General features: G+C 43.6%; 1 protein-coding gene across 1 annotated transcript in view; it reads left to right on the plus strand.

Moving 5' to 3' along the window:
• Positions 1–27,307, plus strand: part of SCUBE1 (signal peptide, CUB domain and EGF like domain containing 1) — a 1,083,891-nt gene that overhangs the window by 795,339 nt on the left and 261,245 nt on the right. The window contains 1 exon segment of the mRNA XM_030214211.1: positions 21,672–21,794. Within this exon segment, the coding sequence (XP_030070071.1) occupies positions 21,672–21,794 (123 nt within the window).

Here is a 27,307-nt window from a genome sequence, read left to right on the forward strand (position 1 = left end):
AGTGTTTTTAGTTAAAGGCTAGAGACACCCATATATTCCTATGGGTGTCTCTAGCGTTAGCAAGCACTAATTTTTAGTGTGCCTATAGCACGGCTTAGTAAACAGATCCTCAAATTTCTGGTGTAGGCATTAATATTGTCAAGACTTGATTATTGTAATGTTGTTTATATTGGCTGTTCATTAATTTTGTTAAAATGTCTTTAACTTGTTCAGAATACAGCCACAAGGTTAATATTTTTGCCTGCAAGCTTTTGTTCAGCATCTCTGTTGTTGAAAAAAACTTCATTGGTTGCCTATTCAGGCTAGAGTATGGTTTAAACTTTGTACTGTAGCCTATAAAATCATTTATGGAAATGCCCCAGTATACTTGACTGATTGGATATAGTTCTTCTCCGAGGACAAGCAGGTTGCATTATTCTCACATGTGGGTCGACATCCGCGTTGGCCCAGGAACCGGCATTTGTCGTAGCAAAACAGAAAAAAACTTTGCTAGAGCCTTCTGGCGCACATGCAGCACGCACCGCGCATGCGCGGACTGACTTCCCACCTGCCATGTGAGAGCGTACCTCAGTTTCTTTTTTTCTGTGACGAGGTGTGGCGGGTTCCTCTTGTGCTCCTCGTTTTGGCCAGGGGAAAAGAGTCTTCTTTTTCAGCAAATTTTCACATTTGTTTCACTTTTATTTAGTTCATTTAAAAAAAATTTCAAAAAAAGGAGAGAGATAGGATTCCTTTTAAAAACATCCTCAGTTCTTTTTTCCCAACTTTTAAGTTTTCTTTCTTTTTGACGCCACTGCTTTTAGGCCGCGCGGTCGGGTTTTCTCCCTCTTTTTTGTGCCCTTTTTTACTGGCACAATCGAGTCCTTTGATTTTGCCAGAGCTGTTTTTCCTTCCATGTCATCGAAGATACCCAGCTGCTTCAAATGTTGTACTTGGTGCAACCGGACCATCTCAGATACAGATACTCATTCTTGGTGTATCCTGTGCCTTGGGCCCGACCACAGACCAGCTACTTGTGCTCTTTGTCTTCGTATGAAGAAGCGGACCCAAGTAGCTCGAGAAGCCCAACATGAGAAATGTTTTGGGGCTCGGTCCGGTCCTTCGGTATCGGTACCGAGGTCAGCAGTGTCGACATTGAGGGAAGCATCGACCTCAGGAGCAGAGGTAATGGCTACTGAGAGGTCAAGACACGCTGGGAGTAGTGAGATGTCAAGTGGGTCTCCACCTGTCTCGAGGCCTCCTGCTGTGTAGGCCTCCCGGGACCGATCATCGTTGGACCTGACCCCGAGGAGATGTGAGGATTCAACGTCGATACCGAGGAGTCTCGGTCACGGGGATCTAGTGAAGGCAAAGAAGCACTGTCACCGTTCTCCTTCGACACATGGTGCCGGGACCTCCGGGGCGTCAAAGGATTTGGCACTTGAGAAGCGTCAGCATTCGGAGGATGGGAGAACCGCTCTCCCTCCATACAGGAGGTGCCGATGCGTCCTGCTCCTGAACCTCAAACGATTCTGCCACTGGCTGCTCCACCGGCCCCTCAGCCATCTCTGATGGCGGCTATCGATGAGTGCATCCGGGCCTTACTTCCAGAACTTCTGGAAGGACTGCTGCGTCAGTCTGCTTCATCGTCGGGGGAGCTTTCGCCTTCCGTGACGCCTGCTGCAGTGGCGTCTGGCCCTTCACCTGCGGTGAGGTCCCCGTCCTCAGTGTTGGCTGCCACCCAGGTCTACTCCCCTAGGATGTCAGTGGAGGAAGCTTCACCGCAGTCCATGTGGGCGTCAGCCTTTCGACATTGCCATCGAGGACTTCGGTCCTCAGCATCGACGCAGGCTCAGTCTTGGACCTCCCTTAGGGAAGTGCTTTCTGATACTGAAGAGGAGCGCTCATGGGAGTCAGAGGAAGATCCCAGATACTTCTCTTCCGATGAGTCTTTTTTTTTTTTTGTTACATTTGTACCCCGCGCTTTCCCACTCATGGCAGGCTCAATGCGGCTTACATGGGGCAATGGAGGGTTAAGTGACTTGCCCAGAGTCACAAGGAGCTGCCTGTGCCTGAAGTGGGAATCGAACTCAGTTCCTCAGTTCCCCAGGACCAAAGTCCACCACCCTAACCACTAGGCCACTCCTCCATTTGGGATTCCCTCTGAACCTTCCCCTCCACCTATAAGGACACTGTCTCCTCCTGAGAGCATCTCCTTTACCTCGTTTGTGCGGAAATGCTGAGGTCATTCCATTCCCTATGGAAGTAGAGGATGAGCCCAGGGCTGAGATGCTCAAGATCCTGGACTACACCTAAGGACGCTGTAACGGCTCCTTTGCATAAGGTACTCAAGGAAGTCCTTATGCAAAACTAGTCGTTCCCTCTGTCTGCCCCCATGATCCCTAAAAAGACTGATTCTCAGTATCGGATCCACGGTGATCCTGGATTGATGAGGTCTCAGTTACCCCACAATTCCATGGTGGTGAACTCCGCCCTCAAGAGAGCCAAGAGTACTAAAGACTTTGCCTTGGCGCCCCCAGGCAGAGAAGCTAGGACCTCGGACTCTTTTGGGAGGAAGATGTATCAGACCTCTATGCTTGCTGCCCATATCCAATCTTACCAGCTCTTCACGAGCGTTCACTTGCAGAACTCAGTGAGGCAGTTGTCTACCTTGGTTGATGTCTTCCCTCTAGAACAGGCTGAGCCTTTTCGCCAGGTGGTCAGGCAGCAGAAGGCTTGTTGTAAATTCCTGGCCAGGGGCATTTACGATACTTTTGATGTGGCATCCAGAATCGCTGCTCAGGGTATAGCAATGCGCAGACTCTCATGGCTACGCATCTCTGACCTAGACCACTCAGTCCAGCAGTGGATGGCGGGTGTACCTTGCTGGGGGAGATAATCTTTTCGGAGAGAAGGTGGAAGATCTGGTTAACCACATCAAGAAGTATAATGATGCTATGGCTTCTCTCTCCCATCGGGCGCCTTCTGCTACAGCCTCCTCAACCAGGAGGTTTTTTTATTTGGGGGGGGGGGGGCGTGGAGTGATCCCTATTCCTATGCTAGGTGTAGGTACACTCCGGCGTCCCAACAGCCTATTCAGGCTCAGCCCCAGTGCACTCATTCTCGTCAACAGTGTGCGACTAAGGCCCCTGCTGCTCCCCAGCAAAAGCAAGGGACGGGTTTTTGATTGGCTCCAGTGAAGCATAGCCAGAGTAAAAGTGTCAGTACCGGATGACTTGCCGGTTGAGGGAAGGTTAATGTTTTTCCACCAGAGGTGGCCTCTCATAACCTCCGATCAGTGGGTTCTTGAAATAGTCTGGTTAGAATCCAAACCTCCAAATTGTCCACCGGGAGCTCATTCATACAGCTCCCAGCACAAGCAGGTAACATAGTAACATAGTAGATGACGGCAGAAAAAGACCTTCACGGTCCATCCAGTCTGCCCAACAAGACAAACATATGTGTATACCTTACCTTGATTTGTACCTGCCTTATTCAGGGCACAGACCGTACAAGTCTGCCCAGCAGTACTTCCCGCCTCCCAACCACCAGTCCCGCCTCCCATCACCGGCTCTGGCACAGACCGTATAAGTCTGCCTTCCACTATCCTCGCCTCCCAACCACCAACCCCTCTTCCCCCCACCTGCTCCGCCACCCAATTTCGGCTAAGCTTCTGAGGATCCATTCCTTCTGCACAGGATTCCTTTATGCATATCCCATGCATGTTTGAATTCCGTTACCATTTTCATCTCCACCACCTCCCGCGGGAGGGCATTCCAAGCATCCACCACCCTCTCTGTGAAAAAATACTTCCTGAGGCTGCCCCTCTTCAACCTCATTTCATGTCCTCTCGTTCTACCGCCTTCCCATCTCCGGAAAAAATTTGTTTGCAGATTAATATCTTTTAAATATTTGAACGTCTGTATCATATCACCCCTGTTCCTCCTTTCCTCCAGGGTATACATGTTCAGGTCAGCAAGTCTCTCTTCATACGTCTTGGAACGCAAATCCCATACCATTCTCGTAGCTTTTCTTTGCACCGCTTCCATTTTTTAACATCCTTCGCAAGGTACGGCCTCCAAAACTGAACACAATACTCCAGGTGGGGCCTGACCAACGACTTGTACAGGGGCATCAACACTTCCTTTCTTCTGCTGATCACACCTCTCTCTATACAGCCTAGCAACCTTCTCGCTACGGCCACCGCCTTGTCACACTGTTTCATCGCCTTCAGATCCTCGGATACTATCACCCCAAGATCCCTCTCCCCCTAAGTACCTATCAGACTCTCCCCACCTAACACATAAGTCTCTCTTGGGTTTCTACTCCCTAAGTGCATCACTTTGCATTTCTTCGCATTGAATTTTAATTGCCAAACCTTAGACCATTCTTCTAGCTTCCTCAGATCCTTTTTCATGCTTTCCACTCCCTCCCGGGTGTTCACTCTGTTGCAAATCTTAGTATCATCCGCAAATAGGCAAACTTTACCTTCTAACCCTACGGCAATGTCACTCACAAATATATTGAACAGAATCGGCCCCAGCACCGATCCCTGAGGCACTCCACTACTTACCTTTCCCTCCTCCGAGCGAACTCCATTTACCACCACCCTCTGTCGTCTGTCCGTCAATCAGTTCCTAATCCAGTTCACCACTTCGGGACCTATCTTCAGCCCATCAAGTTGATTTAAGAGCCTCCTGTGGGGAACCGTGTCAAAAGCTTTGCTGAAATCTAAGTAGATTACGTCTATAGCATGTTGATGATTCAATTCTCCAGTTACCCAATCAAAGAATTCAATGAGATTCGTTTGGCACGATTTCCCTCTGGTAAAACCATGTTGTCTCGGATCTTGCAACTTATTGGCTTCGAGGAAATTCACTATCCTTTCCTTCAGCATCGCTTCCATTACTTTTCCAATAACCGAAGTGAGGCTTACCGGTCTGTAGTTTCCAGCTTCTTCCCTATCACCACTTTTGTGAAGAGGGACCACATCCGCCGTTCTCCAATCCCTCGGAACCTCTCCCATCTCCAAGGATTTATTAAACAAATCTTTAAGAGGATCCACCAGAACCTCTCTGAGCTCCCTCAATATCCTGGGGTGGATCCCGTCCGGTCCCATGGCTTTGTCCACCTTTAGCTTTCCAAGTTGTTGATACACACTCTCTTCTGTGAACGGTGCTCTATCCACTCCATTCTCAGGTGTACTTTTGCCAGTCCCTCGTGGTCCTTCTCCAGGATTTTCTTCAGTGAAAACAGAACAAAACTATCTATTTAGCAAATTGGTTTTTTCTTCATCATTATCTACATAGCGTTTCGCTGTATCTTTTAGTCTCACAAGTCCCTTTTTAGTCATTCTCCTTTCACTAATATACCTGAAGAAATTTTTGTCTCCCCTCCTTACATTTCTAGCCATTTGTTCTTCCGCTTGCGCCTTCGCCAGACATACCTCTCTCTTGACTTCTTTCAGTTTTATCCGGTATTCCTCCCCGTGTTCCTCTTCTTGAGATTTTCTATATTTCTGGAACGCTAACTCTTTAGCCTTTATTTTGTCAGCCACTTGCTTGGAGAACCATATCGGTTTCCTTTTTCTCTTGCTTTTATTTACTCTCCTTACATAAAGGTCTGTGGCCCTATTTATTACTTCTTTCAGCCTGGACCACTGTCCTTCCACTTCTTGTACGTCCTCCCAGCCCATCAGCTCCTTCCTCAGGTATTCCCCCATTTTACTAAAGTCAGCACGCTTGAAATCCAGGACTTTGAGTTTAGAGTGGCCGCCCTCCACTTCAGCCGTCATATCAAACCAAACCGTTTGATGGTCACTGCTTCCCAGGTGTGCACCCACTCGGACATTTGACACACTATCCCCATTCATGAGCACCAGATCCAGCGTCGCTCCCTCCCTCGTGGGTTCCGTCACAATTTGTCTGAGCAGAGCACTTTGGAAGGCATCCACGATCTCTCTACTTCTTTCCGATTTTGCAGACGGAACCTTCCAATCTACATCCGGCAGATTGAAATCTCCCATCAACAGAACCTCTTTTTTCTTTCCTAATTTTTGAATATCTGCGATCAGATCTTTATCTAGTTCCTCTAATTGTGTCGGGGGTCTGTAGACAACATCCACGTGGACAGAGGTTCTGTCCTCTCTTTTTAAGGTGATCCATATCGCTTCTTCTTTTCCCCAGGTCCCTGTCATTTAAGTCGCCAGGATATCATTCTTTACATACAGAGCTACTCCTCCACCTTTTATAAGTCTCAATGTGTCAGCTAAAATGCTGTTATCAAGGCAGTTCTCTAGATGGGACCAGAAATGGTACAGTCTCATCAACGAATTTTCAATTGATTTAACTTTCAAAATTGCCCTAGAATATAACTTTCCTTTTTGTAATATAAATCTAAATATTCCCAATAATTATATCAGTTTCAGCAATGTAAAATGCAACTTTAGAGCCTCAATGCAATGCAAACAGCCTCTCCTCTCTATCAGAGCTTGGCAGGAAGAGAAAGAAAGAAAGAAAATAAGAGGTTTCACAGGGCAAATTAATTAAGCAATAAGCATTAAATTAAGAGAATGTCAGGTATCTCACCTATAGCCAGAAAGTTGAGAAGTTTGGAATTTAAAAGGTCAGAATTTACTTTACTTTTGCAGGAGTTTGGCAGCACCTGAGGAAAGTTACAAACAAAGGTACTTGCAGAGGAGCTCTCCTCCCTTCTAAAGGCCCATGTGGTCGAACCACAAGGAGAAGAAGGGCTGGGACTCTATTCCAGGTACTTCCTTGTGCAGAAGAAAACAGGGGGGATGCATCCCATCTCAGACCTAAGGGCCCTGAACAAATTTCTAGTCCAAGAAAAGTTCAGGATAGTTTCCCTGGGCACTCTTCTTCTTCCCATAATTCAGGAAAATGATTGGCTATGCTCTCTGGACTTAAAAGATGCTTACACACATATCTCGATACTTCCAGTTCACCGAAAGTATCTTCGATTTTGGCTGGGAACCCAGCACCTTCAGTACCATGTACTGCCATTTGACCTGGCATCTGTGCCCAGAGTATTCACAAAATGTCTAGCAGTAGACGCAGAGTCGCTATGCAGACTGGGAGTGCATGTGTTCCCTTATCTCGACAATTGGCTGATGAAGAGCACCTCGGAGGATGGTGCTCAGGGGTCCATGCGAATGACTATTCTAGTGCTGAAGCTACTAGAGTTTATAATAAATTACACCAAGTCCCTTCTCACTCCTGTCCAAAAATTAGAATTCATTGGCGCACTGCTGGACATGAAGACATCTCGAGCCTATCTCCCCAACACACGGGCAAACAACCTCCTGTCCCTGGTGTCCACAGTTCGAGCATCTCAGCAGGTCACAGCTCAGCAGATGTTGGGACTCTTGGGGCACATGGCCTCCACAGTTCATGTAACACCCATGGTACATCTACATACGAGATCAACGCAATGGACCCTAGCTTCCCAGTGGTATCAAGCTGCGGGGAATCTAGAGGATGTGATCCAACTGTCCACCGATTTTCGGAATTCTCTTCAGTGGTGGACAATCTGATCTAAATTCCTCAACCACAAAAAGTGCTGACAACAGATGCATCCCTGTTGGGGTGAGGAGCTCATGTAGATGGGCTTCACACTCGGAGCCTTGTCCTTCCAGGAATCAGGTTTTCAGATCAATCTCCTTGAGCTCCAAGCAATCTGGAACACTCTGAAGGCTTTCAGAGATTGGCTTTCCAACAAATTATATTGATTCAAACAGACAATCAGGTTGCGATGTACTACACCAACAAGCAGGGGGCACCGGATCTTGCCCTCTGTGTCAGGAAGCCTTCCAGATATGGCTTTGGGCGTGCTGTCATGGCATGTTTCTCCAAGCCACTTATCTGGCAAGCATAAACAACAGTCTGGGCGACAGGCTGAGCAGAGTAATTCAACCTCATGAGTGGTCTTCTGAGCATGGGGCACCTCCTCGGTGGATCTTTTTACCACTCAGATCAATCACAGGGTCCCTCAGTTCTGTTCCAGGCTTCAGGCCCATGACAGACTAACGTCAGATGCTTTACTCCTATATTGGGGAACAGGCCTTCTGTATATGTATCCTCCCATACCTCTAGTAGGGAAGACTTTGCTGAAACTCAATCAGAATGCTGCTGGAGACCACTGTGTTGCTAGGGTGAGTGGCATCGAAAACACCTTTTATGAGTGGAACTAGGAAGCAGTACTTATCAGCCAAAGAGGGAGGATTAGACCTGAAAACATTACCCTAGAGGAAGTTTGGAATGCTATTAGTTATTTGGAGCAGTATCTGCTTAATCGCATTGTCAAAATCATGACGGGTCCCAGATTTTTTCAGAACCAAGCAAGGCAATATGGAGAATCTTTCACAAAACAAAAAGGAATACTGAAGATGCTGGAACATAGAATTGAGAATTGTGCAAGGAACAATGGTGACCCATCAGAAGTTGGAAGCCTTGGAAGATTATGAACATCATCTTAATTTGTGATTTATTAACTTTCCTAAGGCTCTAGTTATGTCACCTGTGGACGTGGCTAAGAAGTACCTTGTGGAGATTCTACAGAATGCAATCAGATTTGTTATGCAACTGTATGTTTATGTTATTTATGTTTATTTGATGAATCACTTTTTTTAACAAATAAATCAAAGCGATGTAAAAATATATTTTGAAAAAGTTAAAATAAGGGAAAGAACTCCAATAATAACAAAGGAAAGAAATCAGTCATATCAAAGAACAATAATGCCTGTGCATTATTTGACCAGTCTTGAGTGATTGTGCTATCCTATTTTATAATGTTCCTTTTAGTTCAGTTTTGTTTTATGTTTATTTTATGAATTGTAAACCATTTTGATCTGCACACAAAAGAAGCGGTATAGTCAAATCATTTTTTCTAGCAAAAAAGGTGCCAGTACTCAAATGCCAGGCCACTCTTCAGGGGTGGGGTGATCACTGAGGGACCCACCCCACAATAGCCAGGCCCCCTGCAACCAGTCACAGAATCAAAGATAAGACAAGGTGCGTAGAGCCTGAGCTCTTTTATTAAAACTTGGGGACCATGGGTCAATTTTAGCAGACAATGGAAAAGGTGCCACTACTCAGTACCCTCAAGTACCCCCTCGAAAAAAGCCCTGGGTATAGTACACCTGATAAATGATACTACTGCATTCTCATCAGGCACAACTGCTCTGCAGTATAGTAACAGTTTATAATTTAGTAAAAAAATAGGTTTTTAAGGCCACCTTGAAAGCTTTCAAAAGGGGTTCAGCTCTAATCTGCAGAGGAAGGTTGTTCCAGAGAAATGGTGTCATAAAATAAAAGGCAGTCTTTCTCGTTACTTCATAATAGGCTTGCTGGGAGTTTGGTAAGACATGCTTATGGACATTGAGGGAGCGCAGTGTCACGGTTGTGCCCATGTTCCTTGCTCTCAGTCACCTCGCCCCCTGGTGGTTAGACCTGGCGGCTGCTGTGAACTGTTGGCTTGCCGGAGATGGGAAGGCGGTAGAACGAGAGGACATGAAATGAGATTGAAGGGGGGCAGACTCAAGAAAAATGTCAGGAAGTATTTTTTCACAGAGAGAATGGTGGATGCTTGGAATGCCCTCCCGCGGGAGGTGGTGGAGAAGAAAACGGTAACGGAATTCAAACATGCGTGGGATATACATAAAGAAATCCTGTGCAGAAGGAATGGATCCTCAGAAGCTTAGCCGAAATTGGGTGGTGGAGCCGGTGAGGGGAAGAGGGGTTGGTGGTGGGGAGGCGAAGATAGTGCTGGGCAGACTTATACGGTTTGTGCCCTGAAAAAGACAGGTACAAATCAAGGTAAGGTATACACATGAGTTTATCTTGTTGGGCAGACTGGATGGACCGTGCGGGTCTTTTTCTGCTATCATCTACTATGTTACTGTGTTTCCCATGTTCCAGAAGATATGGTGGTCCGGTCCGGTCCGGATCTTCCAGATTGTTTTGGGAGTTTTTTGGAACTAAGCAGTACCCGTACCTGGTGAACTCCCTTGTATGCTGCCTTTATTAACCACCTGGGAAGGTTTCTAGTTTGCCTTGCAGCAGAGGTCCTCAGAGGAGTTTCCTTTGGTGAGAGTTGTTGCAGTGCTGCTGTGCTATTTCCTAATTGTAGCTTTGACCCTGCTTGACTTTTGGTTTATTCTTCTGTCTTCTGCCTGCCCAGCATGACACGCAGACAACAGGCTGGAATATAAGGGATGATTATTGATGGCAAATAATTAAGAAGACCTGTGTGAATCGCTTTGTGGGCCAGAGTAAGGATTTTGATTTGGATCCTCAGGTTTATAGGAAGATTTCTTTGGAGATTTTACAGGTCCCCAAAGACTATGCCACTTCTTACAAAAGCTTACTATGTAGACTGGGGAGGCTTGGGGCCTAAGGAGACTGGGAAGTGATTGTTGGTGGACAGTTTTGACATCTCTTCTATGTTAGGGGCCCATTTACTAAGCTGCATTAGGCTCTAATGCACGCCTACAGCAGCTTAAAATAGCATTCCGTGAGAGACACTCAAGCGTCCTGTGGTATGTGTGCATGCTAATTGATTGCTAAAAAATACTTTTTGAGGGGACATTTCAGGGGTGGAGAGTGGGCATTCCTGTGCTAATCAGGTAGTGCAGCTACATTACCAAGTGCAAACTGTTACTGCATGTATAGCATATGAGTCCTTACTGGCTATAAAATGGGTGGCGGTAAGTACATTTGCGGTAATTTTTCAAAATGGCTACAAGCTTATGGCAATATTAGTGCATGGCCTTTAATACAAATAAATACCCCAAAAAACCATTTTTATGGCTGCAGTAAGACCTGCGTATGAGCACGCTAAGGACACTTTTTACCACAGCTTAGTAAAAACGCCCCTTAGAGGGATATTGACCTGTTTTAACTAAAGCAACCCAATCATAATTGCTTTCTAAGACTGCATTTTTGTTTCTGAAATTTTGAGCTTTATGGGTCAGAATGTGATGATTTTTTTTCCTAAATTCTGCAGAGCGACACAGCTGACATGTAAGGTCATTTTGGCAAATAGGTCTTGGCTTTTGGCAGTGGGAGAAACATCTTTCCTTCATTTCCTGTAAATGTTTTGTGAAATGTATTTGTTTGTTTTCTTAGACCCTATCATTTAAAATGTTTTCTTCATGCAGCTCCTTTGGTGGTATCTTCCTCGCTACGTAGAGTCAGACAGGAAGTAATTTGCATTATATTACATATGACTCTGGAACTATTCATAAGAATTTTCTTTACAATTGTTTTCCTTGACACGCGGGGTTCTTCTGTTCTTCCTAGGTTTTTACTGGCCCCCTTGTTATTTGGAATAATGAGATTCTTGATTTTTATTGCTAATAATTGTGCTTTGTGTTTGTGATATTGAAATTTGATGATTCAATATTCTGTGTGGTCCTTCTTCAAAGTGGTGGTAAGCTCAATGCAGGCTTACTGCTCGCTAAAAGGGAAGTACCGCCGGGCTACTGCATCAGCCCGATGGTAGTTCCCACCCCCAGCACGTGCCATATCCAGCGCTACAAAAATATTTGTATTTTTGTAGCGCCAGTGTGTTCCTGGCAGTAATCGGGCAGTGCCACATGCTGCCCAGTTATCACCAAGTTAGCGTGGGAGCCCTTACTGCCACCTCAATGGGTGGCGATAAGTGCTCCCCCCTGAAATAGACATGTGGCAAGTGCTTCACTTGCCATATGACCATTTTTTGAAAAAAACAAAGACCTGCCTTTACCCGCTGTGATAAAAAGGTGCCTCGGCGTGAGTCAAAAACACACACCAATGCCAGCTCAGGCCCCCTTTTGCCGCAGCTTCATAAAATGACCTCTATGAGTATTATTTCCTTTCTGTTTTTTTCTAGTCAAAGAATAACTTTCTTATTCAAGTTTATGCTTGATATTATGTTGATAAATACATTTTTTAAAAATGTATACTGTTGCCACCCCAGCTAAAATTCTGCGCCTGTATTTATTCATTTATAGCAGCATTTATATCCCACAATTTTCTAAAGTATTTTGGTTTAATGTGGCTTACAAATAAAAATCATTAACTCCAATTAACAAATTTTCTTCTATTACATCAAGATGATTTAGGGCCCTGTTAGCGTTTTAACGTACCTACAATTAGCACGTGCGTTAACCTTGTAGGTGCCTAAAGGGATATTGTAGGTGCCTATAACGCAGAGGGCCCCTAAAGAGCAAAGAACAATTTCTAACATAAAAGTATTTAAACCTCATTTGCTATCATAATAAAATTTTATATAAAAGAAGGCTTTTAAATGTTTACAAAAGCTTAAATAATTATTCATGCATCTTTTATCTTTAGGTAGAGAATTCCACCACTTTGTGCATTGGTAAGCAAATTCCTACAACTAGGGTAATGGAGAGTGAGGTAATTTCTCATTCCCTTTTTCACATATTGTAATGGTAGATTAATTAATTCCATCATATATCCTGGAGGCCAAAGATTATTTGATATACCTTGTTTATTATTTCTTATTTTACTATGTTTATATTTGATTTTGTTGTATTTATACTGCTGTAGTTGATGATATTTTTATGTTCGTTGCTTACTCTGGAAAGGCAAGAACTAAGGGGCCCTTTTACAAAGGCGTGTGGGCACCTACACACTTCCAACATGTGTCAAATTGGCACTACCGTCCAGCTACCACGTGCCCCGGGTGGTAATTCCATTTTTGGCGCATGCCCAAAATACGCAGTAGAAAATATTTTCTATTTTCTAACACAGGGTGCTTACCGGCGTTAAGGTCTCAGGCCAAAAATGGACATGCACTGATTTTCATTTTGTCGCAAGTCCATTTTTGGCACATAAAAAAAAACAATACCCTTTTTTCCAGGCATGCTAAGGAAGTGGACCAGTGCGCAACCAAAACACGTGCCTACACCAGTGTAGGCCACATTTGGGCATGCTTTTAGTAAAAGGGCTCCTATGTTTTCAGGTTTATTAAGAACTTGCTAGCCCACCTATCAGTAGTACCAGATAGGCAGCTTACAGGCTATACAAAAAAAAAAAAGAAAAAAATGTTAGAAAAATAGAGAAAGCAAAGACGGACAGGATAAAAGAGGGGGAGGAGGCAGGAGTCTTAATCAGTAATAAATAAATTTGAAGTTAAATGATCAAAGACTTAACAGAGACTTAGGAGCTTCTTTGGTGTGGAGGGGCATAATCGAACGGGGCGCCCAAGTTTTTATGAGGGCTTCCTCGCAAGACGGCCCCGCGAAGAGGCGGGGAAACCTATATTATCGAAACAAGATGGGCGTCCATCTTTCATTTCGATAATACGGTCAGGGACGCCCAAATCTCAACATTTAGGTTGACCTTAGAGATGGCCGACCTAAATGTTGAGATGGTCGACCTTTAGAGATGGTTGTCCCCGGTTTTTGGCCATAATGGAAACCGAGGACACCCATCTAAAAAATGGCCAAATCCAAGCCCTTTGGTCGTGGGAGGAGCCAGAATTCGTAGTGCACTGGTCCCCCTCACATGCCAGGACACCAACCGGGCACCCTAGGGGGCACTGCAATGGACATCACAAATTGCTCCCAGGTACATAGCTCCCTTACCTTGTGTGCTGAGCCCCCCAAAACCCAATCCCCACAACTGTACACCACTACCATAGCCCTAAGTGGTGAAGAGGGGCACCTTCATGTGGGTACAGTGGGTTTCGGGTGGGTTTTGGAGGGCTCACATTTACAACCACAAGTGTAACAGGTAGGGGGAATGGGCCTGGGTCCGCCTGCCTGAAGTGCACTGCACCCACTAAAACTGCTTCAGGGACCTGCATACTGCTGTCATGGAGCTGGGTATGACATTTGAGGCTGGCATAGAGGCTGGAAAAAAAATTTTAAGTTTTTTTTTTAGGGTGGGAGGAGTTTGATGACCACTGGGGGAGTAAGGGGAGGTAATCCCCGATTCCCTCCGGTGGTCATCTGGTCAGTTCAGGCACCTTTTCAAGGCTTGGTCATGAAAAAAAAGGGACCAAGTAAGTAAAGTCGCCCAAATGCTTGTCAGGGTCGCCCTTCTTTTTTCCATTATCGGCCGTCCATCTTATAATCATGCCCCAGTCTCGCCTTCGCTATGGTGCCAACACGCCCCCGTTAACTTTGGTCATCCCTGCGACGGAAAGCAGTTGAGGATGCCCAAAATCGACTTTCGATTATGCCGATTTGGGCGACCCTGAGAGAAGGATGCCCATCTCGCGATTTGTGTCAGAAGATGGGCGTCCTTCTCTTTCAAAAATAAGCCCGAAAGTGTGATAAGCAATTAATTTGCACATTGGCACACACTATTAGTACATGAGCACTATAACTTACAGTGCTGGCATGAGTCATGACAGCATACTCTAATTCGTGCATTAACTGCCTGCCATATGAGGGGCAGGAACTTGGCAGATTATTAGGAGCCGCATGGACAAGGACTTCATATTGCAGATAGCACGCAGTAAGTACTGTATGCTGTCTCTTGGGTAGTTAGTGTGGGTACACTTACTGCTTTCTAAACAAAAGGCATTAACCTCCCTAATTCTATAATATTAGCACCTAAATGTGAATCAGCTATGAATAGTCATCATTCTTACTCAGCAACGTCTTCTCCATCCCTTGCCTGGTCACAACCCTGCATTAGCTTCCGCTAATAGATCCACCCCCCCTCCCCCACCCTGCTGCCCTTCCCCTGTCCTTCATATTTCCTCCTTTCTCACTTCTCCCCCTATCCCTCTTCAAGCCACTATAATTCTATGTAATTCAGATCCCCTATCTTATTGTATTTCTTAGTTCCATGTAAGCCACGTTAAAACAACATTAATTGGAAAATGTGGGATAGAAATGCTGTAAATAAAATAAAGAAAAGTAGCATGCACATGAATGCAACACTCACATGTGCTTGCTAAGCACTATTCTACAAATTTAGGGCTAGATTCCATATAGCGCGCCGAAATGAAAAATACCTAAGCATATTCAATAAAGTATGCCTAAATTTAGGCATACTTTATAGAATAAGCCTAAATTTCTGTGCAGTTTATAGAATACACCGAGTGCCCGTTGATGCCACTAAATTTAGTTACGGCCATTTACGCCACATTTTACTTGGTGCAAATGTGGATGCCTAAATTACATGTGGAGCGGGTGTATTCTATAACAAAGCACATAGATTTTAGAAACACCCATGACCTGTCCATTCCACACCCATGGCCATGCCCCCTTTTCAACTATGTGACTTAGAATTTAGGCACATCATGTTATAGAATACGCTTAGACAGTTGTTTGCGTAAATTCTAAGTATTGCTAATTAGTTTCAATAATTGCTTGTTAATTGGCAACTATCAATGCTGATTGGCTTGTTAACTAATTAACTTGTGCACGTAAATACAGAATATGACTGTATTTGCGCATCCAACTTTAGTGGCACTAGAATTTGGGAGTTAGTGCCTAATGCGTATTGCCCATATTTACAAGAGGCTGTATATATGGGTGGGACATTGGCAGATCCCACATTTACGTGTGTAACTTATAGAATACTATGTTACATGCTAAAATGCTACATATAGGCGTGCTGTTGTCCAGGTGTTAGTGTTCACAGCTAAATATTGTCAAGTAAATGCCGACTTGCAGTCTATTCTATAGCGGAGTGTGGGCACCCAGATGCTAATACAAAATAGTGCATAGGGGTGAGTTCTATGGTGCTGAAAAAATCAACACTGAAAAAAGTGCTATTCTATAAGCCACGCTTAAAGTTAGGCGCAGTTTATAGAATAGCACTTATGCCAGGGACTAACCATTTGCATCAACTGAAATGTGGTGCAATGTATGTGTCTAAATTGGGTGCAGTCTCCTGTATTCTATAACAACGTATAGAAATGCTAAGAACACCCCCATTCTACCCATGACCCTCCCATTCCACGCCCCTTTCTTACTCGCATGTAAAATATAGACATGGATCCCATGCCTAAATTTATGTGCATGTTCCAATTAAATCTAATTAGTGCCAATAATTGCTTGTTAAGTCAATTATTGGCACTAGTTAGCTCAATTAAATTGGGCATGCACCCAAATTTGCGTGCACAATTGTTGACAACTTTTATAGAATTAGGGGGTTAGTGCCCAGCATTTCACCTGCGTGTTTTTTGGCACCCTATACAGAACTGACTCCTAAATGCATCTGCACTAATTAAAAAAAAAACTCAGGGCGTCTTTCCTGCACAGGAATAAGATCATAGGATTGAGATGTTTCTTTAAGTCATGGCAGAAAAGGAATATCAAATTGATTTTTCAAATACCCATTAGCAAAGTCCATAAACATCTTCTGCAGAAAAGAGTGAGTATGCTCTAGAAGCTGGAAAGATGTCAACAAAAAAGTTTCATCTGCTACTGTGACCAACACTGATGCATTACGCATAAATCATTGTGCACAGTGGTAGGATGGGCTGTGCTCAACAGGTCTTGTGCAGTGTCGGATTACTCACCGGGAGAGGTACTGGCAATGAACTCATGTTCCTTTGCAGGGAGCAAGTTCAAGCACCTCCTCCTAGTGGTAGGAGAATCTTCACTGACTTGCGTTGGCTGGAGCGGATGCAAGCAGCATTTGCTGAGGCTTCTGCAGGCACTCAAGATATGGCTGCACTATGAACCTAGCTACTTTTAGGGTCGCAGTATCTGGAGGTTAATGGCTTCTCCATGGAAGATTCTCAGCTGGTCTATGTAGGCATTACTGATTTCTCTGCAGAAGAGGTATTTTTGTGGTTTTTCAAGCAGCAGCTTCTATGCATCTATATGCTTTCTTAGACATTTGTGTTCAAGCACACGTTTACAGTCCTTTTGGTCATGTTGAGGGCTGAGCACCAAGAGACATTTTGTATGGGTGTTGAAGTTCTGGATTTTCTTGCCACATTTTGGGCATGAGTAAAATACCGATTTCAGTTACATAGAGGGACATTTTCGATATGACATCTAAATCCAATTTTGAATGTTTTACAAAAAATGAGTAAAATTCCAGTAGCTGACATGGCCATTTTCAAACCAGAAAAATGTCCAGCATTTTGTTTTGAAATGGCCATTTGCAAAACATTTTTGTGCTCAGTGCATCTATTTTATAGGACCATTAAAAAAAAAAGTCCAGGGGAAAATGCACAAAAACAAGCCATTAGGAAGTATGGGGGGGCAGCATTCTTAGTAGACTGACCACACTGACATTCCAGCAGAGCAGTGGGGCACATTAGAGGGCACTGCAGTGGACTTCACATAAAAGGTCCCAGGTACACATCTCACTGTTACCCCCTTATATTGTACAGTGAGCCTGTTCAAAACCAACCAAAAACCTAGTGTACCCCACTGTACACCACTACAATAGCCCTTATCCCTGCAGGTGTCACCTATTTGTAGGTGCAGTAGGTTTTTGTTGGTTTTTGGAGGGCTCACACTTTCCACCACACATGTACCAGTTAGAATGAGATATGAGCCTGGGTCCCCTTCTCTGTAGTCCACTGCAACAACCACTAGATTACTCCAGGGACCTATTTGCTGCTCTGGCCATAACATCTGAAGCTGTCATTGAGGTTGGTGTGTATAGGTTCTTTCACATTTTTTTTTTTTTTGGGGGGGGGTTGTGAGGGGATCAGTGACCACTGGGAGAGTAAAGGGGTTTATGACTTAATCCTTCCAGTTGTGATTTGGTCATTTAGAGCAACTTTTGGTCACTTGGTTGTGATTGAAACATGTCTAGCCAAAAACATAATTTTGGCCCTAGACGGTTTCACTTAGTTCCATTATTGCAGAAAAATATCTATCGTTTGCTGCTGCCTATATCCTGCCCCCTTGAAATTTGGATGAACTGAGGAGCAAAATGTTTTAAAATCAGGGTGTCGAAAATTGCAACTTGGGCATTTCTGAGAGAGAAACATCCTTCTGCCACCTTATGATTTTAAGCTTATTTTCCCACCAAGTCCACTTTCATATTTTTTTGTATACACAGACTGGATGGACCGTGCAGGTCTTTTTCTGCCGTCATCTACTATGTTACCATGGAAGCTCATTTTCAAAGCACTTAGCCTCCCAAAGTTCCATAGAAACCTATGCAACTTAGCCTCCCAAAGTGCTTTGAAAATATGCCTCTTTGTATGTTATGTTACTCTCCTAACCCTGCACAATCATCTTTTTCTCCTCTGGCTTGCAATCTTCCATCTGCATTTCTTCCTTTCACTAACATACCTCCAAAAGTTGTATCTCCTTAGCCTAGTGGTTAGTGCAGCAGACTTTCAATTCCCACTGCAGTTCCTTGTGACTCTGGGCAAGTCACTTAGGGGCCTTTTTACTAAGGTGTGCTGAAAGATGGACTGCGCGTGTTTTGGGTGCGTGCAGATCTATTTTTCAGCGCACCTGTAAAAAAGGCCTTTTTAAAATTTTTGACAAAAATGGACTTGCAGCAAAATAAAAATTGGCGCGTGTCTATTTTGGGTCTGAGACCTTGCCGCCAGCCATCGACTTAGCGGTAAGGTCTCTCGCGTTAACCGTGCGGTAATTGCCTACGCATGTCAAGTCGGAGTTACCGCCTGATTTTTGCTGCGCACCAGGAAATAAAATATATTTTCTGGTGCACGTAGCAGACGCATGTCAAAAATGAAATTACCGCACGGGCCACGCAGTAGCTAGGCGGTAACTCCAAATTGACACACGTTGGGCATGCTTAGGTGCCTGCGCGGCTTAGTAAAAGGGTCCCTTAACCCTCCATTGCCCCAGGTACAAATAGTTCCAACACACAATTTGTAAACCGCTTTGAATGTGGTTGCAAAAACCACAGAAAGGCGGTATATCAAGTCCCATTCCCTTTCCCTTATCATCCTAGCTATTCTTTCTTCCATTTTAACCTTCTCTGTCCTAGTTTTACTTCTTCATTAAAAATGACGCTGGCAACCACTAGTGGTAGTCTCACAGGGCTATCCCTAGGCATTAAGCTGCCATAGAAGGTCTCCTGTTCTTATATGGCAGTTTGACCCCCCTCCTAGTGGTAGTACCATGAGACTACTTCTAGGGGTTGCCGGCACCAATTCTGAACCTGATGCCAATGGGATCAGGAGTGACTAGGGATCATTCCTACCGTGGACTCTCCTACACCATAAGGGATCAAGAAAGGTGGCCTGGTGGGGCCTCTGGGGGGTATTTTAAGGGGTGAGGGAGAACTGCACCAGTTCCTTTAAGATTCTGCTTGGAACATTGGGTCGCTTGTTAGCAGCCTGATGCTCACAGGCAGGAAAAATGCATCTTGCAAAGTTTAATGTAAGCTTTGCTATTTGATTTGCATGATAATGAGGTGTCTGCATGCATTTGAATGCTCTATATATCACTATTATATGGCCTGCTATCACTTACACTAATGTGCATTATGGTAAATTAATGCAAAGTTTTGCCGTTTAATGTGCTTTAAGGGGCAAAATTTAATCACTGTTTTAAGAATTTATTGTCCACCACATCCTCTTAGATCTTCTGATAAGATGTTATTAGATGTCCCCTCTTATAAACAGGTTAGATTGGATGATATCAGATCTAAATGTTTTTACACTGAAAGAGCCCAATTATGGAATGAGCTTCCCATAGAACTAACAAAGGTTGGGAATTATCTCCAATTTAGAAAACTGCTTAAGGCTTACTTTTTTTTCTCAGATTTACTGTTGATGGGGTGTTCTATCTAATTTGTAAGCTGTTTATTTTTATTTTATTAGAATTTGTGTTTTTAGTAATCTATTGTATGGTATATATTGTTTTTGTTTAGGATTTTATTATAGATGTTGCCTTGGTAAATCACCTAGAATATAGGATAGTACAGTCTATAAACTTTGTTGTAAATAAATAAATGTGTTTTGGCCTGTAAAGTCCTGGACATTTTGGGGGTCTTTTAATAATGGGTGTTAAGCATTTTGCAGTATTTTGCCTGTTAGTGCATACTAAATTGCACGTTAGCTATTTGTTTTTAATATTTTTAGGGGGGATTTTATTGGGAATGGATGTAGAAATGTTAATCAGCTAGCTAGCACATTTGCATTAGTGCATGCTGATTGGCTAACACAAAGTTAAACATGGGAGCATTAGGCGTCTCCTAATTAGGAGGCGGTAAGTGCTCCTGTGTTAACTTTTTACAGGTAACACACACTACTATGAACATTAGTACATGACCTGAAGTAAAATTATTGAAAAAGACCTTAAATTATGCTGTGTTGAATCTGGGCTTTGCATGTGGGAAAGTCTCAAGTTAAGATGTACTAAGGGGTCCTTTTACTAAGCTGCGGAAAAAGGGGACCTGCGCAAGCATCAACACGTTGAGGCCCCATTTTATTGCAGTGGGTAAAAGGCTATCTTTTTTTCTAAAACAAAATAGCCATTTGGTAAGTGATCCACTTGCTGCATGGCCATTTCAGGGGGAGCACTTACCTCCACCCATTGAGGTGGTGATAAGAGCTCCTGCACTAACCCAGCAGTAATCACCAGGTAAGCACCGGTGCTGCAAAAATAGAAATATTTTTGTAGCTCTGGGGGTGGGAAATACCACCAGGTTCTTGCAGTAGCCCAGCAGTAGTTCTGGACTGGCGTGCAGCAAGCCAGTTGCTGCATGCCAACTCTTTAGCAAAAGGTCCCCTAAGTCCAGATTCTAATGCCCTTTAGTAAAAGGGCCCTTTTGCATTTCTTTTTCACATTTATAAAATCACATACCTTGTCTAACGGTACCCTTTTTCTAAAAAGACTGAAGAGGCATCATTGTAATGTATATAAACAAAATGGTAATAGATTTGTTTGCTTTGCAACATTCATTTATCTTATCAGGAAAAAAATTGGCCATGCTATACCAATTATAAGCTACAATAAACATATATAATTAGTGACTTTTCAACCATTCTGTAAAATCAAATAGTTTCTTCTCCTAAAACAACCATGTAATATCATGCACAAGAACCTCTACTTAAAGGATGTGTTTCCCTTTTAAGATGAGTATAGCTTTTGTGGAGGAGTAGCCTAGTGGTTAGTGCAGTGGACTTTGATCCTGGGGAACTGAGTTCGATTCCCACTGCAGCTCCTTGTGACTCTGGGCAAGTCACTTAATCCTCCATTGCCCCAGGTACAAAATAAGTACCTGAATATATGTAAACCGCTTCAAATGTAGTTGCAAAAACCTCAGAAAGACAGTATATCAAGTCCCATTTCCCTTTCCCTTAAGGTCAAGGTTAGAATCACAACAAATATTTTATTGAATATTCTTCAAATATTTAAAAAGAATATTAATCAATGCTGATGGAGTATACTGAGAATTAGTTATAAAAGTACATTAAGTTTATACTCAGTTCTGAGTCTTACCAAATATTTTCTGAAGCTTAAGGAATGATCTGGAATGGCAGTATGACATATTTTTGTGACATTGATAATTGCATATTATGAGAAACCTTGTTTTCATTAGCACTGTCTGAGAACTAGACTAAACAAATCAAGCTAAATTCTTGACTACTCCACATTTTTTCTTACAGAACTATCCAGCTACAACATTGTATTATAGTACTGGCAATTTCAAAGCAGTAAATCTCACTTTGTGATTCTTTTTGCCTTTAGGGGAAAAAAGTTACCAGAACAGCTACCTATCCTTATATTGTTTGTTTAAAAATGTTTTCAGATATTGATGAATGCAGCATTAACAATGGGAGCTGTGATCATGGTTGTAGTAATACAATGGGAAGCTATGAATGTGTATGTCCACCTGGAAAAAGATTGCATTGGAATAAAAAGGACTGTGTTGGTAAGTGAGAGTATGTTACTTTTGTGATCCAATTTTTGTTTGATGGTTCCTTCAGTAGGGCAGCAGCAAAGGCATAAAAAAACAAAACTTGTTTTATTTTTCATTTTCAGTATTGCAGTAAGCTACTAGACACCACTCCAATCACCACAACCAACACAGACATCCCATCTTCAGATAAACTTGCTAATTACTTTAATGAAAAAATAATAAAATTGCGCAACACACTTCCATAGCACAACACCGACATTGAAAACTTCAACAGTGGCCTGGACCTAACCCCCGGTGGATACCCAGCTGACCATACCTGGTCAACATTTACTCTTCTCACCACTGAATCAGTTACACAGGCGACTCATAGGTTCACCAATACCCACTGCAAACTGGATACCTGTCCCAGCCATCTACTTAAATCCACCCCCCGACCACTTCATAGCAGACCTCACATCCCACCTAAACTTCATGCTACAACAAGGTCTCTTCCCCAACGAATATGGCAACATCCTACTCACCCCAATACCAAAAGACACCAAGAAAAAAACAAACGATCTCACCAACTACCGCCCAGTTGCATCCATCCCACTAGTAGTCAAACTGATGGAGAGCTTGGTAACCAAACAGCTTACTGACTACATAGACAAGTTCTCAATACTACATGAATCACAATCAGGATTCTGCCCCCACCATAGTACTGACACTGTCCTAGTCACTCTCCTGGCCAAATTCAAGCAGGAAGTAGCTACAGGTAAAAGCATACTTCTCCTCCAATTCGACATGTCGAGCACATTCGACATGGTAAACCACAATATACTACTAAGACTCCTAGACCACTTCGGGATTGGTGGAAACATACTTAACTGGATCAAGGGTTTTCTAACCACCAGAACATACCAAGTAAAATCAAACTCAAACAAATCACCACCGTGGAAAGCAGCCTGCAGAGTACCTCAAGGACCATCATTATCACCAATACTCTTCAACATAATGATGATCCCACTGGCAAAGTCCTTATCCAATCAAGGCCTCAACCTGTTCATCTATGCAGACGATGTCACAATCTACATTCCCTTCAGACACGATCTGACAGAAATCACCAATGAAATCAAGATCGGCCTGAACACCATGGATTCATGGGCAAACTCATTCCAACTGAAACTGAACACTGAAAAAACACACTGCCTCATCCTCTCATCTCAACACAATAAGTACAAACCCACAACCGTAAACACCCCAGACCACACCCTCCCTATCTCAGATAGCCTAAAAATACTCGGCGTCACAATCGACCGCAACCTTACTCTTGAGAGGCAAGTAAACTCCACAACAAAGAAAATGTTCCACTCAATGTGGAAACTTAAACGCGTAAAACCTTTCTTCCCGAGGGAAATATTTTGTAACCTAATACAATCAATGGTTCTAAGCCATGCAGATTACTGCAACAGAATCTATGCGGGATGTAAAGAACAACTCACAAAGAAACTCCAGACCACCCAAAACACAGCAGCCAGGCTGATATTTGGTAAAACACGATTCGAAAGTGCTAAACCCCTCCGAGAAAAACTGCATTGGCTCCCAATCAAAGAACATATTATCTTCAAAATCTGCACCCTGGTCCACAAAATTATCTACAGTGAAGTCCCAGGATACATGACAGACCTTATAGACCTACCAACCAGAAATAGAACCGGATCATCACGAACATACCTAAACCTCCACTACCCAAATTGCAAAGGACTCAAATACAAAACAACCTATGCATCTAGCTTCTCCTATATAAGCACACAACTATGGAACGCACTGCCAAAAGCTGTGAAAACAATCTATGACCATCTAAACTTCAGGAAATCACTAAAAACCAACCTGTTGAAAAAGGCTTACCCTATCAACCCAACATAAATCCCTACACCCGGCAACACAGCAAAACCAGTGATCGTACTGAACAATATACAACCTCCCTCTCTTCGACCCCCATGGTGCCTGAAACACACCTACCTTATTCGACCACAACATAACCTTGTATTTGTTTCTCTACCAGACTTGGCGAACGCCTTTACAGTGTACGGTAGTATGTAAGCCACATTGAGCCTGCAAATAGGTGGGAAAATGTGGGATACAAATGTAACAAATAAATAAATAAATATGATAGCATGAATTAGGAAATCCAAGTTATAAGCTAGGAGTTGATATTCAAATCATTTGTCCAGTTAACATAGAAAGCAAACTGGACAAATTCTGACTCTTTCGAATTTGGGTCTGCATGCAAATAACTTTTGACTGACAACTTGATGTTTGGACAAAAGTTAATTGGTTAAAGGGAGGTGGAGTGAGAGGACTGCCAGGGGTGTGATTTCTAATGTATCAAGATAGTGCCAATATTGAGATCTATACAGTTAAAGGTAGCTGGTTAAGTCTACTTATTTCTAAGTCTGTTTTAAAGTTAAACAGAAAAAATATCTGGTAGTTCAAGATGGGACACTGGATTGCCTTTACTACATTAACTGCATTGGCTTCCTGTTGAGAAGCATATAGAATTTAAAATTCTGGGCCTGATATTCAAAGAGAATTATCAAAATAATTATCTCAGCTGGCACTATCCATGGACATTGAGTGGCACTATTTATACAGTACCACTGAACATCTCTACAGACCACCTTAACACAATGGATCAGTGGCGTAGCTACAGGGGGTCACAGGAGAAAACTGGATCTGTGCCCCTGGTTTGGCTGGCAGGGGTCCCCAACCCCTGCCAGTTGAAGCGTTTTTTCCAGCACTTGTCTCCAGCGCCGCCGTATTTCCTACCTGCTCTCTCTTCCCCTCTCATCCAGCACATGCGTTTTAGTGAAACTGAGCATGAGCACATGCTCAATTTCATTAAAATGAGCATGCAGGACGATGTGAGGAGAAGAGAGAGCTGGTCAAGAAATGCGGTAGTGCCGGAGACTAGCACTGGAAAACACTCTTCAGCTGGCAAGGGTTGGGGATGCTGCCAGCCAAGGCATGTGCAACGGTGGGGGTGCCTCAGCTGGCAGGGGTTGGGGATCCCACCAGCCAAGGTACATGCAGTAGCAGCAGCAACAGTAGCAGCAGCAGCAGTGGGGGGGGGCAATGAAAATGTGCCCCCTCCCTTTGATCTCTGACCCCCTTCCCACTTCGAGGTCTGGCTACGCTCCTGATCTGGATATTGCCAAATAGAGTGAGGGCAGAGCAGTAAGTTAACTGGAGAATGGATGTATTCAGGTTGATGTCCAGATACAGTGAAACACCAGTTATTCACGCACCATTAATGCACGCAGTTTTTTTAATGCAGTAATAACCTGCCTCCTAAAATCATTAAATTAATGCACTATACTCAGTAATATGGTCCATGTGTGACAGGCTTGTTATGTATTTCTGATTCTGCATATTTCAAATTTGAGATGGATGGAAATAAAAGCGCTGTGACTCAGCCAAGGAAAAATTATTGGCTGTGGATAGAGTACACAAAGGAGAGACACAAGCTAAAATTTAGAAGGACTTCAATATTTGCAGAAATATTATATATCATCTCTAAGTTTTCATACTTGATCTTTCTGTGCTATTTTTTTGTTGTTCCAATTATTGGTGTTCCATTTGTACGTGATTATATAACATTGACTCCCAACCACTGCATACTAACAGTGCTCCACTGTAGGTTTTCAGATAGTAATGGGTCATCCTACTCTACCTGGATATTTAGCAGCACTCACTATCTGGACAGCAGTGCAGAATATCCATGAAATATGAACTATGGAGTTTAAATATTGACCACTCTGTTTAACATTTAAGGTGATTAATGAGCAAGCCCCATCAAATTTGAAGAATTGCCCTATATTTTATCTACCTAATATATCACTATGTTCAGCACAGGAACACAATTTTAGCCCCCCTGCTGCATTCCATGTTGTAATATTTGATCCAGGGTATTTTCTAGGATGGCTCTGCAGGGGTGGATGCCCTATCTTCTGTTTAAAAGTTCCAGTTGAATTATGTGAGGTTCTGGCAGCAACTGAAAATGTTCCTGTTTGGCATTGTATACTGTTATATCAAAAGGCAAACATACTATTAAAAGAGGAGGACCCAAACAAATCAAGCAGGAACATTTTTAGTCATGGAAGTGGGAATAATAAAGGTTTAGTGAGATCATATAGAGGTTGAGTGACGTGGAGGGGCATAATCGAAATGGGCACCCAAGTTTTCCTGAGGACGTCCTCACAGGACGTCCCAGCGAAGGGGCGGGGAAACCCGTATTATCGAAACAAGATGGGCGTCCATTTTTTGTTTCACTAATACGGTCGGGGACGCCCAAATCGAGAAATTTAGGTCGTCCTTAGAGATGTTCGTCCTTAGAGATGGTCGTCGCCGATTTTTGGCGATAATGGAAACTGAGGACGCCCATCTCATAAACGACCAAATCCAACCCCTTTGATCGTGGGAGGAGCCAGCATTCGTTGTGCCCTGGTCCCCCTGACATGCCAAGACACCAACCGGGCACCCTAGGGGGCACTGCAATGGACTTCAGAAATTGCTCCCAGGTGCATAGCTCCCTTACCTTGTGTGCTGAGCCCCCCAACCCCCCCTAAAACCCACTCCCCACAACTGTACACCACTACCATAGCCCTTATGGGTGAAGGGGGGCACCTACATGTGGGTACAGTGGGTTTTGAAGGGCTCACATTTACCACCATAAGTGTAACAGGTGGGGGGGGGGGGGGGGGGGGTCTGGGGCCGCCTGCCTGAAGTGCACTGCACCCACTAAAACTGCTCCAGGGACCTGCATACTGCTGTTATGGAGCTGGGTATGATATTTGAGGTGGACAAAATATTTTAAAACATTTTTTTTAGGGTGGGAGGTTAGTGACCACTGGGGGAGTAAGGGGAGGTCATCCCCGATTCCCTCCGGTGGTCATCTGGTCATTTAGGGCACATTTTTGTGGCTTGAGCGTAAGAAAAAAAGGACCAGGTAAAGTCGTCCAAGTGTTCGTCAGGGACGCCCTTCTTTTTCCATTATCAGTCGAGGACGCCCATGTGTTAGGCACGCCCCAGTCCCGCCTCCGACATGCCCCCGTGAACTTTGGTCATTCCCGCGACGAAAAGCAGTTGAGGACGCCCAAAATCAGCTTTCAATTATGCCGATTTGGGTGACCCTGTGAGAAGGACGCCCATCTTGCGATTTGTGTCGAAAGATGGGCGCCCTTCTCTTTTGAAAATAAGCCTGATATTTTACAATACCAGGGCGATAGGGGAAAATATATTGTAAAATTGACATATCTCCACCTTCCCACCAAGAGGTCTAAAAAGCATGAAAAACATATAAGAGATAAATGTTGATGTCACAAAATGATGCCATTGTAAATGTAGAAATCCAGAATGGTGCTTATGACCCAGAAAACACACCACATGGGCAAACATATGCTTGACCTGCCACTACATGTGTTGTAATTAATGTCCGCGAGGTCCCCTCACCATGGAAAGTGACTGTTTAGTGCCTGCCTAGGAAA

The sequence above is a fragment of the Microcaecilia unicolor genome, chromosome 9, assembly GCF_901765095.1.
Source record: "Microcaecilia unicolor chromosome 9, aMicUni1.1, whole genome shotgun sequence".
In the NCBI taxonomy this organism is placed as follows: domain Eukaryota; kingdom Metazoa; phylum Chordata; class Amphibia; order Gymnophiona; family Siphonopidae; genus Microcaecilia; species Microcaecilia unicolor.